Source organism: Cervus canadensis, chromosome 4, assembly GCF_019320065.1.
Source record: "Cervus canadensis isolate Bull #8, Minnesota chromosome 4, ASM1932006v1, whole genome shotgun sequence".
Taxonomy (NCBI): domain Eukaryota; kingdom Metazoa; phylum Chordata; class Mammalia; order Artiodactyla; family Cervidae; genus Cervus; species Cervus canadensis.
The window spans coordinates 87,064,240-87,079,470 of NC_057389.1; the positions used below are offsets into that span (position 1 = coordinate 87,064,240).

At 48.6% G+C, this 15,231-nt stretch overlaps 1 protein-coding gene and 1 non-coding gene across 2 annotated transcripts in view; one reads left to right on the forward strand and one right to left on the reverse strand.

The window, feature by feature from the left end:
* Nucleotides 1–2,681: 2,681 nt before the first annotated feature.
* On the reverse strand, nt 2,682–2,899 carry LOC122441126. Its single transcript, XR_006269261.1, has one exon.
* Nucleotides 2,900–4,814: 1,915 nt separating this feature from the next.
* ATCAY (ATCAY kinesin light chain interacting caytaxin) overlaps nt 4,815–15,231 on the forward strand; it is a 40,395-nt gene continuing 29,978 nt past the window's right edge. The window contains exons 1-2 of the mRNA XM_043466192.1: nt 4,815–5,475; nt 7,781–7,898. Coding sequence (XP_043322127.1) covers nt 7,822–7,898 — 77 coding nt within the window. The 5' untranslated portion in view covers nt 4,815–5,475; nt 7,781–7,821. The remainder of the gene's footprint in view (nt 5,476–7,780; nt 7,899–15,231) is intronic.

The window sequence follows — 15,231 nt, forward strand, 5'->3', positions numbered from 1 at the left end:
AGGACTGATTTCCTTTAGGATAGACTGGTTTGATTTCCTTGCAGTCCAAGGGACTCTCAAGAGTCTTCTCCAACACCACAGTTCAAAAGCATCAATTCTTCGGTGCTCAGATTTCTTTATGGCCCAACTCTCACATCCATACATGACTACTGGAAAAACTATAGCTTTGACTAGACGGACCTTTGATGGCAAAGTAATGTCTCTGCTTTCTAATATGCTGTCTAGCTTGGTCATAGCTTTTCTTCCAAGGAGTAAGCATCTTAATTTCAAGGCTGCAGTCACTATCTGCAGTGATTTTGGAGCTCCAAAAAATAAAGTCTGTCACTGTTTCCATTGTTTCCCTGTCTACTTGTCATGAAGTGATGGGACTGGATGCCATGATCTTAGTTTCCTGAATGTTGAGTTTTAACCCAGGCTTTTCACTCTCCTCTTTCACTTTCATCAAGAGGCTCTTTAGTTCTTCTTCACTTTCTGCCATAAGGGTGGTGTCATCTGCATATCTGAGGTTATTGATATTTCTCTCGGCAATCTCGATTCCAGCTTGTGCTTCATCCAGCCCAGCATTTCGCATGATATTAAATTTCGCATATAAGTTAAATAAGCAGGGTGACAATATTCAGGCTTGATGTACTCCTTTCCTGACTTGGAACCAGTCTGTTGTTCCATGTCCAGTTCTAACTGTTGTTTCTTGACGTGCATACAGATTTCTCAGGAGGCAGATGAGGTGGTCTGGTATTCCCATCTCTTTAAGAATTTTCCACAGTTTGTGGTGATCCACACAAAGGCTTTAAAATAGTCAATAAAGCAGAAATAGATGTTATTCTGGAGCTCTCTTGCTTTTTCAATAATCCAGTGGATGTTAGCAATTTGATTTCTGGTTCCTCTGCCTTTAACTAAAACCAGCTCGAACATCTGGAAGTTCATGGTTCACGTAAGTTCATGGTTCACGTACTGTTGAAGCCTGGCATGGAGAATTTTGAGCATACTCTACCACCGTGTGAGATGAGTGCAACTGTGTGGTAGTTTGAGCATTCTTTGGCATTTCCTTTCTTTGGGACTGGAATGAAAACTGACCTTTTCCAGTCCTGTGGCCACTGCTGAGTTTTCCAAATTTGCAGGCATATTGAGTGCAGCACTTTCACAGCATCATCTTTTAGGATTTGAAACAGCTCAGCTGGAATTTCATCACCTCCACTAGCTTTAAACATTATTAGATGGTAGATTTTAGTTCCATGAGATTCTCCAGGCAAGACTACTGAAGTGAGTTGCCATTCCCTTCTCCAGGGGATCTTCCTGACCCAGGGATCAAACCCGAGTCTCCTGCATTGCAAGCAGATTCTTTGCCATCTGAACCACCAGGGACGCTCTCTCGCTATATTTTAACCACAATTAAAAATAAACCTGACAAGGGCCAAACTTGTTTCGCGCAAGCGGCTTAGCGGCGGCGGCGGCAGCACCACGGACAGCTCCCGGCACGCTCCCAGGAAGGAGGGGCCGCTGCTTTACAGAAGTCCTGTCGCAAATAAATGCTTTTCTTCTTCTTCTTCATCCATCCAAGTCCTACTTACTCCTCAGGGCCCAACTCACTTAATCACCTCCCCTGCCCAACTCTGAGAAATCTCCCCATGCCCCACAAAGCCACTCTACTCCAAAGATGTCTTTTTGCTGTTGTTTAGTCACTAAGTCGTGTCTGACTCTTTTGTGACCCCGTGGACCATAGCCTGCCAGGTTCCTCTATCCATGGAGTTTTGCAGGCAAGAATACTGGAGCGGGTTGCCATTTCCTTCTCCAGGGGATCTTCCCGACCCACGGATCGAACCTTCATCTCCTGCATTTGGCAGGTGGATTCTTTACCACTGTGCCACCGGGGACTCTAAGTCAGCCCACACTCCCCTGCCCATTTGCTTCTCCGAGTAGGAGTTCTCTGAAAGCAAAGTCTTTTTCATGTTTTGGACCCCAGTGCCCAGCACTAGAGCTAATCTGGATTCCCGACTCAGTGTCTCTCCCCAGAGCTCCACTGCCTCCAGCTGGGAAGTGCAGAATCCAGACTTTGTTCCAGAGGCTCTGGGCTCTCCGCTGCTGTGGGGTGGTTGTCTTTATGCCTTTGGCTCAGAAGGTCACAGCCACCGAACCAGTAAGAGGGGTGGCCACGTGAATAGAGTGTTGTCTGAGACCACAAAGGGAGCCTGCATCTGTGGTGTCTACCTGCCTTTCCCAATATCTCCTTTGTGCCGGGTGTACCTGCCATGGTCCATTACAGTGTATAAAAGAAACCAAGTCTCTTTTCCCTTGAAATTTCTATTCCAATAAGTGGAGGGAATAAACAAAGAAACAAATAAATAATTTCAAACAATTGTGTTATGGGGGGAAAAAAAAGGACTTCCTTGGCAGTCCAGTGGTTAATTAAGACTCTGTGCTTCCAATTCAGGGGCCATGGGTTCAATCCCTAGTGGGGTAACTAAGATCCCACATGCCATGTGACATAGTCACACACACACACACACAAAACCCACTGTTTAAAATCATCTGTATTTTGGGGACTTACCTTGTGGTCCAGTAGTTAAGAAACTGCCTTGCAATGAGTGGATATGAATTTGATCCCTGGCCAGGAAACTAAGATCCCACATTCCACACACTCAAAAATTTAAAAACCAAATGCATCAGTCTTTTTTTTTTTTTTAATTTGTAGCAGTACTTAAGTGTCCAACAGAAACCACTTCATCTGTTAAACAATATCTGACTGCCAAAGTTTCTCTTCCTATTGGTTGATAGACAATAAATGCATCAGTCTTAAACATAGAATTAGCATATCATTCAGCAATGCCACTCCCAGGTATACACTCAAGTTCACTGAAAACAGGGATTCAAATAAATCCATGTACACCCACAACAGACAAAATGTAGAAATACTTTTGTTTATCTACTGGTGGATGAATAAACAAAAAGAAAAATGGCACATGCACACATACAATGAAATATATGATTCAGCCAAAAAGAGGAATGAAGCGCTGACACACACCACGATGCAGATGATCCTGGAAAAATGCTGCTCAGTGAGAGAAGCCGGATACAGAAGATGGCATAGTAGGTTATCCCATTGATGTGAAATATCCTGAGCAGGCAAATCCACAGAGACAGAAAGTGGATTCGTGGTTGCCAGGGGCTGCGAAGGAGGACTTAAAGGACTGCTTAATGGGTATGGGATTTAGGGCGATGAAAAGTTCTGGAACTAGATAGTGGTTATGGTGGCACAACATCATGAATGTACTTAATGTCACTGAACCATACACTTTCAAATGGCTAAAGTGGTAAATTTTATGTGATGCATCCTTTGTACTTGCATGCATGTGCTCAGTCATGTCGTAACTTTGTGACCTGATGGACTGCAGCCTGCCAGGCTCCTCTGTCTATGGAACTTTCCAGACAAGAATACTGGAGTGGGTTGCCATGCCCTTTTCCAGGGGGTCTTCCTGAGCCAAGGATCAAACCAGTGTTCTCTATATCTCCTGCATTTGCAGGTGGACCCTTTACTGCTGGGCCACCTGGGAAGCTGACGTGTATTTTACCACAGTGATAAAATATATATATGTATATATATATATACTGAAAAACAAATCAGACTAGGTAACGGGATGAAGGATGGTGGAGTAAGAGGTAAAGGTGAAGGGTGATCAGGGAAGGCCTCTCTGAGCTGACACCTGAATAATGCAAACATCTGGGAGAAGGGCATTCCTGGCAGAGGGAACAGTTTGTGCAAAGGCCCTGTGGTGGGAATGAGCATGATGTGTTCATAGAACAAGTGAAAAACCACCACAGTGATTGAGAGGCACAGGTGAGAACAACAGGTATCTAACCCTGCTTGGGGTTATGTATTAAGTTTCTTGTGGCTTCCATAACAAAGTACCATACTAGGAGGCTCAAAACATAGAAAAATTGTTTGTTTGTTTTTTATCGTGCTGCATGGCATGTGCAATCTTAGTTCCCTGACCAGGGATTGAATCCAAGCCCCCTGCAATGGAAGCATGGAGTCTTAACCAGACTGCCAGGGGAGTCCCAGAAATTTTTTTCTCTCCCAATTTTGGAGGCCAGAAGTCTGAATATAGTGGCAAGGTTGGCCCCTTCTGGGGTCTGTGAGGAGAATCCACTGGGTGCTCTCCCCAGCTTCTAGAGACCGCCAGCCATCCTTCATGTCCCCTGGCTTGTAGATGCCTCACCCTGATCTCTGCCTCCATCTCACATGGTGTCCCCCCCTCCTTCTCTTCTCTCATGAAGTTACTTGTCGTGGGATTTAGGGCTCATCTTTAATCCAGGATGATCTCATCTGGAGATCTTTAACTTAATTCCACCTGCAAAGACCCTTTTTTCCCAAATAAGGTTACATTCGCAAGTTCCAGGGGCTAAAACATGGAGGTATCTTTTACCGGGGGGCGGAAGGCACCACTCAACCTGCTACCAGTCTAAACATAAAATCAGAAACACGCACAGAATTCTCATGCTGTGGTATGTGCCAAGCACCCAGCCCGGATCACCTCATTAAATGCTGAAACGCCAGAGGCCTAACGTTTCCTTTTCGCAGATGAGGAAACCGAGGCCCAACAGGTACGATCACTTACCCAATTGAGTCCCCCAGCTCTTGGCTGAGCCAGTGTTCAAACCGATTATGGTCTGATTTCAGAGAGTGCGCTCTTAACTCTATTGCACCGTCTTTCAGGGCGGGGCTACCGCACGCACATCCGCAGGGGGCGCCTTTCCCTCGGTGGCCCCGAGCGCGTGTGTCTAAGAATCCTGCCTCCCCAGCACCCAGCTTGGTCTTCGGCACATGGGTCATAGGAAGTGGCCAGCTGAGGGACCCACGAAGTGGGTACAGGAGGTTATTATTCTTTCTCTCATATTCCAAGGAATGAGGCCATCGCTGCCATTTATTTATTTATTTGTTCCTTGTTTTTGTTTTTAAATCTGTGATGCGCCATCAGGAATCATTTCCGCTTCTGCCCCCAGTGAAGCTCTTAGCACTGCTCCCCTCTCAGCCAATGGAGAGCACCGATTCTGCCAGGGGGCTGTGCTTTTTGGTCAGCCCTGCCCCCACCCACCCACCCTGCACACAAAAGCAGCATAATTGACTGTCTTAAAGGAAGCCGAGCCTCTGCCAGCTACGAGCTGGCGAGAAGGAAATACCTCGGGAGGCACAAGCTGAGACAACGATGACCCGAGACGCAGCCGCGGCCGAGCAAGGGGGAGTCGACCGCTAACTGCAAGCCTTCCCCGCCCGCCGCCCCACCATCCCTGGACAAAAAGCGCCCGTCTGCGCCCGCCGCGTTGCTCTGGGTGACCTTCCTTGGATGCAGAGTTCGCCCTGAGAGCATCTTCTTCGGATGCTCTGAAGGCCCAGGGACCGCGCTCTGCAGGCGCCCGGGACTCGTCTTTGTTTGCGCTCACCCGGGAGAGGCCGCGGAGGTAGCCGGTACTCGCACGGAGGTGAGTCCACTTTCTCCCCGCCCTGTTGAGGAAGATCGTCCCCCATGTTTCTGGGGCTGCAAACCCTGCTTCTGGCAGATGGGCGGGTGGGAGCAGAGAGCCGGGGTACTTGGCGATTCTTGGAATGGCAACACCTCCATTTTTTCCCCACGCGGAGAAAACCATCCGCCGCGCGCGCGCGCACACACACACACACATACACACCCACAAGGTTGACCTCGCGTGCGCACCGTTCACCTGGAAGGCAGAGGATTGCACCATTTCCAGGCTGTGTTGGGAGATTAGGCGGCTCAAACCCTCAGCCCCTCTCTGGGACGCTTCCTGCGAGACCAAAATGTACAAGTCTCAACTCTGTGTGTTTCCTATTTATAACGCCGTGAGCGGATTTGGAAAAAGGATTTGACAGAAGTGCACGTAAAGGCTTGCCTTATGGGGTGGGGAGGAAGGGAGATGGTTACAGACAAGAGATGCCTCCTCCTGTGTCTGAACTTGTATGCGAGGGGCTGATAATTCAGCACCACGGCAGAAAGGACCGATTCTCAGCTTCCTCTCACTGCCTCCTTATTCGATGGTCCTTGAATGTGAAGTGGGGACCAGAGGGCGGGAGTGTCCAGGGCCCAGCGGGACCCACCCATATCCCGGCATTTAGAGGATCGTGGGGCAGACATGTGAGGCTCCAGGCTCGGCTGTGGGTGGGGAAGGGGGGTGGCCCTTTTCGGGGGGCTGAGACCACACTCATCTCCGGAGAAGGAAGACAGACGCAAAGACCACTCCCTTCATAAAGAAAATGAATTTCTACTGACGCGAACTTTCCCTTGCGGTAAGGTTCTGGGTGGCGGTTGCCCATAGCATCAGGAAGAGATCTCTCTTCTCCCCCCGCCCCTCTTCCGTACTGCGTCTTACTGTCCCTCCTCCATGAATGAGTGACGACATCCAGGGCAGTGACAAAATCGAGTGAGAAACTCTCACTGAACGGGGGAGGGTCACATTTCAGACACCCCCTCTCTCCTACCTGGGCCTCACCCTGCCCCCTCTGAGTCCTCCCTCTGAGCCCCAATCCCAAAGGCAGACCCACCATCCACAGGAGTTTCCGTCCAGCGAGGGGCTTTGGAAGACACACCCAAATGGAGAGCCACCCACCAGCTTTAGAGGGGCCGCTGCGGCGTGGGGGAGGGGGGAGGGCTGGAGGCGGGACCTTAGGTGCTGGCAAGTGAAGATGACAACTTAATCTCAGCTCTACGGACGTTTGGGGCCAGATCATTTTTGATTAAGGGGGGACCATCCTGGACACTGTAAGGCATTGAGCAGCATCACTGTTCTCCACCCACTTGATGTCAGTAGCGCCCCACTCCCACCCCATATGACAACTAAAAACATGGCTCCAAAGATTACCAAGTGACTGGTGAGGGGGGAGGTTGCATCACTCCCAACTGAGAACCACAGGCTTAAAAGCACAGAACCTGAGCTATTCGTTAAGTCATAAGATCTTGGGTGTAATTCCAAAAGGGATGTTAGAGGTTATTTCTGGATCAAGTCTTTCATTGATAGACAGGGAAACTGAGGCAGGGGACATCTGTTCAGGCCCCAAGTTCAGTCTCACTCAGCAGTTCTGACCACATTCCCAGACAGCCCAGCACTTAAGCCGCCATCTAGAGTGCTAACCCCACCCCGTGCCCCCAACTGGTTCCTCACAACCGTTAAAGACAAAACTGGCATTTTGTGGTTGGTGAGAAATTACGATCCTGATTTCCAACCTCAGGCACTTTCTCACTGTATTTTTTAGTCCTAGGGTCAGGTTGTCAGGACTTGCTTCTTCTTGGGGGCATGGGAGTAGCAGATAGAGGGGCAGGGGAGGTGGGCCAGAGCAGATAGAGGTGGTTTAGGGTTAACCAGGTCCTGTCTGAATGTCAGTCCTGGCAAGGAAACTTAATTATATCAGTCATTAGCACTTTAGTATAAATGACTTTAATTGCATTTGTGGCTTCCTAGTTGAAGTCCAAGGTAAGGGAGGGCAGGTGAACCATAGGAAGGGTGGATTTCAGAGCTTCATTGGGAGGTAGCTTATAACTGGAGGCTCAGCCCCTCTTTTGGGTTCAAATTCCCGACCCACCCACATGGATTTTCAGCTTTCTATGTCTCTGTTTTCTCACCTGTGACGTGGAGGAGCCTCATGGGTTCAGGCAGTGATTCAGTAAGATGACAGACACAAGTGCTCTTTGCAGATGGATCTCTGAAGTTCTGTGCATAGGTGGGATGCGATTAGGATGATTGTCTAGTAAACCCTCCATCCATGGCTCTCCTTCAGGATTCACCCTTACTTCAAGTCGGCACCTCTTCCCAGCTCTCATGGGGACCACCGAAGCCACACTCCGGATGGAGAACGTGGACGTGAAGGAAGAATGGCAGGACGAAGCTCTGCCCAGGTACGGCTCCCCCATCTGCATGTCAGCCGTGGAGGGAGTGGCCCGGCCCGACCCTTCTCCCAAGTGTGGTGCAGACACCCCAGTTGACCCGGCCAAGTTCATAATTGGTATTTGCTGACTGAAGATGGATTTCCCACCTCTCCTTGCCCACCTCTGCCAAAGTACTAAAATAGCTCCCATACCCACACTCTTGTAAGAATTCTAAACATTCTTCTATGAAGAAAACCATCTAATGGACTATTGGGCTTCCCTGGTGGCTCAGATGGTAAAGAATCTGCCTGCAGTGCAGGAGACCCAGGTTCGATTCCTGGATCAGGAAGATCCCCTGGAGTAGGAAATGGCTACCCACTCCAGTATTCTTGTCTGGAGAATTCCATGGACTGAGGAGCCTGGGGGGCTACAGTCCATGGGGTCGCAAAGAGGTGGACATGATTGAGCAACTGACACTTGCATGGGCTGTTACAATCTTCTTACCTGGGTTCCCAAGAATCCAGGTAATAGTGTGTTTTTATCTGCAGCAGCCAGATGGACTGTCTCATATCCCTGCTTAAAATCCCTGGGTCAAATGTTCATTCCTTGGGAAATCTGGCTTTCAACCTCCACTTGCTCCTGCCACTCTCCACCCTTCGTGTCCTCCAGCGCCTGCTGCTCCCTTCCTGTTCCTTCTGTGCTGGGCTGGCTCTGATGTTCTGACTTTGCACTGGCTGTTCCCTCTGCCAGGAATGCTCTTCCCCAGATACCTGCCTCCCCCACCTCCTTCAGATCTCCACCCACTGGCCGCCTTCTTAGAGAGGACCTCCTAGCCCTTTCATTACCCACCTCCCCCAGTTCTTTTTTTTTTTTTTCTTTTTTTCTTTTGGTCTTGCTTAATCTCACAACCTCCCCCAGTTCTTAAATTGTTTCCTTCCTAAATAACAGCCCTCCCAACATATCCATGTCCTGATCCCTCCCTGGAGAATGTTCGTTAATGTGGCAAAAGGCACTTTGCAAATATGGTTAAGTTAAGGATCTCTAAATGGGGAGATGACTATCCTGGATTATTAAGGGGGAGGTCTTGAATGTAATCACAGGATTCTGTATAAGACAGTGGTCCCCAACCTGTTTGGCACCAGGGACCAGTTTCATGGAAGACAGTTTTTCCACAGACCTGGGGTGGGGGCAAGGGGATGGGTTTGGGATGATTCAAGTGCATTACATATATTGTGCACTTTATTTCTATTATTATTGCATCAGCTCCACCTCAGATCATTAGGCATTAGCTCCCAGAGTTTGAGGACCCCTGGTATAAGAGGATGGCAGGAGACGTCCCTGGCTGTCCAATGGTTAAGACCCCAAGCTTCCAGTTAAGGGAGTGCAGGTTCAATCCCTGGTTGGGGAAGTAAGACCCTACATGCCTCAGGGCACAGTCAAAAAAAAAAGGAAGGTTTGTCTACAGGTGTAGGAGCAGTGATGATGACAGTAACAACTTGGAGTCATGGGAGGAAGAGACCACCTGGCCAGGGATGCTAGCACTGCACTGGTTTCTCCAGGAAAAACCAGCCCCTTGAAACTGATTTCAGACTTACTTCTGGTGTCTAGATTCATAAGAGAATACATCTGTGCTGTTTGAAGCCACTAAATTTGGAACAGTTTGTTACGGCAGCCACAGGAGACTCATACAATCTAATATGCTGACTATTCCATACACTTGTTTACAATCTGTTCTCCACGATGGGTCCCAGGAGAGCAGGGGCCTTTGGTGCAATCACAGGCATACAGTTGGCGCTCAGTAGATATGGATGGCACTCAGTGAATGGATGACAGTCATTAGTAGGAATGAAAAATCATAAGAAGGGAGCCGTGTACGGCTGAGGTACTTGTCTCTGTTTTCTCCTCCAGCAAGGCGTTCAGTAAAAGGAAATATCATCATCACAGGCGCCCCCTGATTCAACTGCTCATCTCCTTCCCACTTTTTTTTTCTTGGCCATGCTTGCAGGGTCTTAGTTCCCCAACCATGGATTGAACCCATGTCCCTTTGACTGCAGTGTGGATTCTTAACCACTGAACCACCAGGGAAGTCCCTCCCTCCCACTTTTTAAAAAATATTTATTTATTTGGCTGCATGGAGTCTTAGCTTCGGCACATAGACTCTCTAGTTGCGGCACGTGGACTTGGTTGCCCCAAGGCACTGGGATCTTAGTTCCCCGACCAAGGATCGAACCCATGTCCCCAGCATTGCAGGACAGATTCTTAACTGCTGGATTGCCAGAGAAGTCCCTCCCTCCCACTTTAATGCAAGTCCCTCCCTCCCACTTTTATCCCAGGGAGATGATGCCCAAGAGTTAGTTGCATAACCATCTGGGAAGGAAGGTCAACGAGACGGGGCACATTCACCCTGGAAAAGAGAACTTGGGTAGGAGTTCCAGCTCCAGAAAGTCTCAGTGGGTAAGGGTGCTGAGGGCAGAACTAGGCTGAGGGACAGGCATGAAAGGTTTGAGTCTAATCTAGGCTCTTTGGACTCAAATGGCCCCGTATGTGCATAGTTTATACTCCCATCCTTTTAAAAGTAGAACAGGCTGATGGGGGAGGTCTAGAGTTTCCTGTCGACCTATCCCAGGAGAAGCTGTGATGTTAAGGGCATCACCCCCTTATTTGAGAATCTTGGTCTTCTTGGCAGTCTAGTCCTTTTCACCCAAATCCTTGTGGTTCTTCTTCTTCTTCTTCTTTTTTAATATTTATTTTATTTATTTTTTTAGCTGCCCTGGGTCTTAGTTTTGGCATGCAGGATCTTTAGTTGCGGCATTCAAACTCTTAGTTGCATCATATGGGATCTAGTTCCCTGACCAGGGATTGAACCTAGGCCCCCTGCATTGGGAGCTCAGAGTCTTAGCCACTGGACCACCAGGGAAGTTCCCCTTGTGGTTCTTAAAGCAATAGATGCCCCACATCAGAATAAACAAGAATCTCTTGTCTGCCCAGTACCATTGTCTTCAGGAAGACTTAGTTTGAGAAGGACACGGCAACTTCATTGTAGTCAAGCTCCTATTCATTCACCGTTAGAATGTTCTTTGTTCTACATTCCCCCATGAAATTCTGTCTCTTCAACTCAATACAAGGAGCACTGTTGCCTGGATGCGTAGAAAGGGCTTTCATGGGACATCCTGGTGGTCCAGTGGTTAAGACTGCACTTCCAATGAAGGGAATGCAGGTTTGATCCCTGCTCAGGGAACTAAGATCCCACATGCTGTGCAGTTTGGCCAAAAAATAAAATAAAAAATTTTTTTAAAGGAAAGGGATCTCATGATACCTGGCAGTTAGGGTGAATTAAAGATCATTTTTCTAACTTTTTATTTTGTATTGGGGTATAGCTGATTAACAATGTTATGACAGTTTCAGGTGAACGGTGGAGGGACTTAGCCGTACATATTCATGTATCTGTTTTCCCCCCAACTCCCCTCCCATCCAGACTGCTACATAATATTGAGCAGAGTTGCCTGTGCTATACAGTGAGTCCTTGTTGGTTTTCCATTTTAAATATATCAGTGTGTACAAAAGTTTTGGCAGGGACTCCTCCCATGGCTAGAAATGCCCCAGAGTGGGCAAGAGCCAGCCACCTTGAGGAGCTGTCCCTCATCTGTGGAAGGTCTGTTTTGTCCCACGGAAAAGGTGGAATTAGATGGGGTGATCTCAGTGGGTTCCTTCCAGCACCAAACGCTCTGGGAGTTTAGAAACATCTCCAACCAGTCTCAGCATCGCTCACCCTGTGGCCCCATGAACTCTGACCTCCACTGAGACCAAAGCATTCCCAGGTCCAGACTTCAAAAACCTTCTGATTCAACCCCGCCTCCCCAGGAGGCAAACTCCAAACCTTCCTGGACATTTAAAAAAAAAAAATTCTCTGATGACAGCACAAAACTCACCTTGCTCACTCTAGTTTTATTTCAAGCAACACAGCGGAAACAAGGGGGCACAAGCTGTGGAACCAGACGCCAGTGGGTTCAGATTCCAATTCTCTGATGGGCTTGTGCGGCCACCTGGGACAGCTCTTTGAGCATCTTTGTTCCTCAGTTTTCCTACCTGTAGAATAGGGACAGTCATTCCTGGTTCACAAAGTGGTTTGAGAATTTGATGCTGCCTGCAGCATCATTTTTCTTTTCCTTCTTTTTTATGTATTTATCTTTTGACTGCACCTCAGAGGTAGACCGGATCTTAGTTCCCCAACCACGCACCCCCTGCAGTGGAAGCTCAGAGTCCTAACCACTAGACCATGAGGGAAGTCTCAACATTATTCTTTTTTTTTTTTTAAGTTGTTTTTGGTATGGACCATTTTAAAGTCTTTATTGAATTTGTTACAATATTACTTCTGTTTTATGTTTTGGTTTTTTGATTATAAGGCCGGTGGGAGTGTAACTCCCCAACCGCAGGGATTGAACCCTCAGACCCTGCATTGGGAGGCGAGGTCCTCACCACTGGACCCCCAGGGAAGTCCCAGCATCATTGTTATCAGCTTGTATCTCCTTCACTCTGGTTCCTTTTACCCAGCCCCCACCCCTCATAAAAGAGACCCTCCTCTCCCAAGCCTTCTTGAGACAAAGTGGGGCTGACTGCAGCTGCACGTGTGAATTTCAAGTGAGTTTCCCCAGCTGCAAAGGGCTCCTCTCCCCCATTCAGTGGTTCAGTGTTCACAGGATAGTGGCTGGCTGTGCAGCCCCGGGTCGGGAACATGCCTTCGTTGAGGCACTGTCCTCCGGAGGAGTGAGTAAAGCTCCTTATACAGCGTCCAGATGCAGCCCAACATAAGCACCTCTGTCTGAGTCAGACAACCCCTGATTCTATTCCTTCCAGCACAGCGATCCCTTCCTGGGGCCTCTCCCAGCTTCCCCCGGGTGTGTCCGGGCATGCAAACTGTGCCTGTTTTCTGCGATGTCTTTCCGCACTTCTGCAGATTCCCATGGGCTATAGCTGAGGGCTGCCTGGAGATGACCCATTCACTGCCTCCTTTGCCCATCCATTCATTCTAGCGATGTGCACCAACTGTGCCAGGCTGTGGGTGAGACGCTGGGGACACCTGGCAAACAGGAGAGCTGCCCTCATGGGGTACTGGAAGACTAGGGCAGAGACAGGCAGTCCCTTATAACCTCACCAGCCAATGGAAAATTGAAGCTGGTTCTTGGCACCTGGAGCAAGCCTGGGTGGGTTCTGACTGAGTTGGGGAGGTTAGAGAAGGAGTTGACCTTGAGCTGTGAAGGATGATGAGGGGGGAACAGGGAAAAGAGGCAGAGGGTAGCAATCAAGCATTCCAAGCAAAGAGAGCAGCATGTGCAAAGGCCCTGGGGCCAGTGGAAGCAGATTGAGGGACTGAAGGAAAGTTGGATGGGGAAACTGAGGACCTAGGTGGGGAAGGGTTTGGCTAGCATCTCACAGCTAAGGAGGTGGGTGCAGGATTAGGTGTCTCAGCCTGGGGGTTTTGTTTGTAAATTTTTTTTCTTTTTCGGGGGGCTGTGCTAGGTCTTGCAGCATCCGAGCTCTTCATTGTGTTTGTAATTTTTTTTCCTTTCCTTTATTAGAGTGTAGTCAATGATGCCAACCAACCGAGGATGAGATGGTTGGATGGCATCATCGACCCAATGGACATGAGTTTGAGCAAACTCCGGAGGATAGTGAAGGACAGGGAAGCCTGGCGTGCAGCAGTTGACGGGCTCGCAGAGTCAAAATGACTTAGCAACTGAACAACAACAAACAGTCGATTAACAATGTTGTGTTAGTATCTGCTATGCAGCAACGTGAGTCAGTTCTGTGTATACATATATTCACTCTATACGTTCTGTTCCCATGGGGGTCATTACAGAGCACTGAAGACAGTTCCCTGTGCTATACAGTAGGTCCTTATCAGTTACTTATTTTATATACGGTACGCGTATGGGCTTTCCCAGTGGCTCAGTGGCAAAAAAAAAAAAAAAAAAATCTGCCTGCAATGCAGGAGACACGGATTCAATCCCTGGGTTGGGAAGATCCCTCAGAGGAGGGCATGGCAACCCAATCCAGTATTCTTTTTTTTTTTTTTTAATTCCCAAAGTCTTTATTGAATTTGTTATGATATTGCTTCTATTTTATGTTTTGGTTTTTTGGCCACAAGGCATGTGGGATCTTGGCTCCCCGATGAGGGATCGAACCCGAACACCCGCACTGGGAGGTGAAGTGTTAACCACTGGGCCACCAGGGGAGTCCCCCGATCCAGTATTCTTGTTTGGAGAATCCCATGGACAGAGAAGCCTGGTGGGCTACAGTCGCAAAGAGTAGGACACAACTGAAGCACACACAGTTTGTATATGTCAATTCCAATCTCCCGATTTGTCCCTCTCCCTTGTAACTTTTTATTCTGACATAGTCCCAAGCTTAGAAAATAAAAATTATAAGAATGGTGTAAGCAATATCTGTAAACTTTTACCCAGATTTGCTGACTCTTAAGATTTTATTGATACTTCCTTTATTGTTCCCTCTTCCCCTCCTCTCTCTGTCTCTGTGTCTGTCTGTCTGTCTGTTATCTGTCTGTCTACCTATGCTCAGTCTCTGTCTGTATGTACCCATCCCTGCAGAGGGTAGGCCAAGCATGCTTCCTCTCCTAGCTCAACACACACACAGCAGAGATTTCATGTTGTCCAGCTCAGCAGTCCTAAAAACTGTCAGGCCGGAGCCGTGGGCTTAGGGCAGGAAGTGATGGGGCGCCCTGAGCGTCCACTGTCCCCCACCCACTCTGCTGTTTCTCTTTCCTGCTCTCCAGTGATGCTGGGCTGTCACAACAGAATACGGCACACAGGGCAGCTTCAACAGCAGGTGTTTATTCTTGCACAGCTCTGGAGGCTGGGTGTCTGAGATCATGGTGCCAGCAGGGCTGGCTTCTGGTGAGGGCTCTCTTCCTGGCTTCTTGCAACATGGCGTTTCCTCTGTTCTCAGTGGTGGAAAGAGAGCTTTCTTGTGGATCTCCCTCCTCTTGTAAGGCCACAGTCCTAAGGGATCAGGGCCCCACACATTTTTTTTTTTGGACTGCTCATGTGGGATCTTAGTTCCCCAACCAGGGATCAAACCCCCACCTCCTGCAGTGGAAGGGTGGATTCCCAACCACTGGACCACCAGAGAGGTCCCAGGGCTACACACTTTTGACCTCCTTCAATCTCAGTTGCCTCCTAAAGACCCTGTCTCCAAACACAGTCATATTGGGCATTGGGAGAACACCTTTAGGTCCAGAACATCCTGTTTGCATCTGCTGAGCCAGCGTGACTGGCCGGGGTGAAGTGGGGGATGGGGAGCGAGGGCTGGGAGGTCTGTGATTCTGCTCTCAACCCCAGGCTTTCTT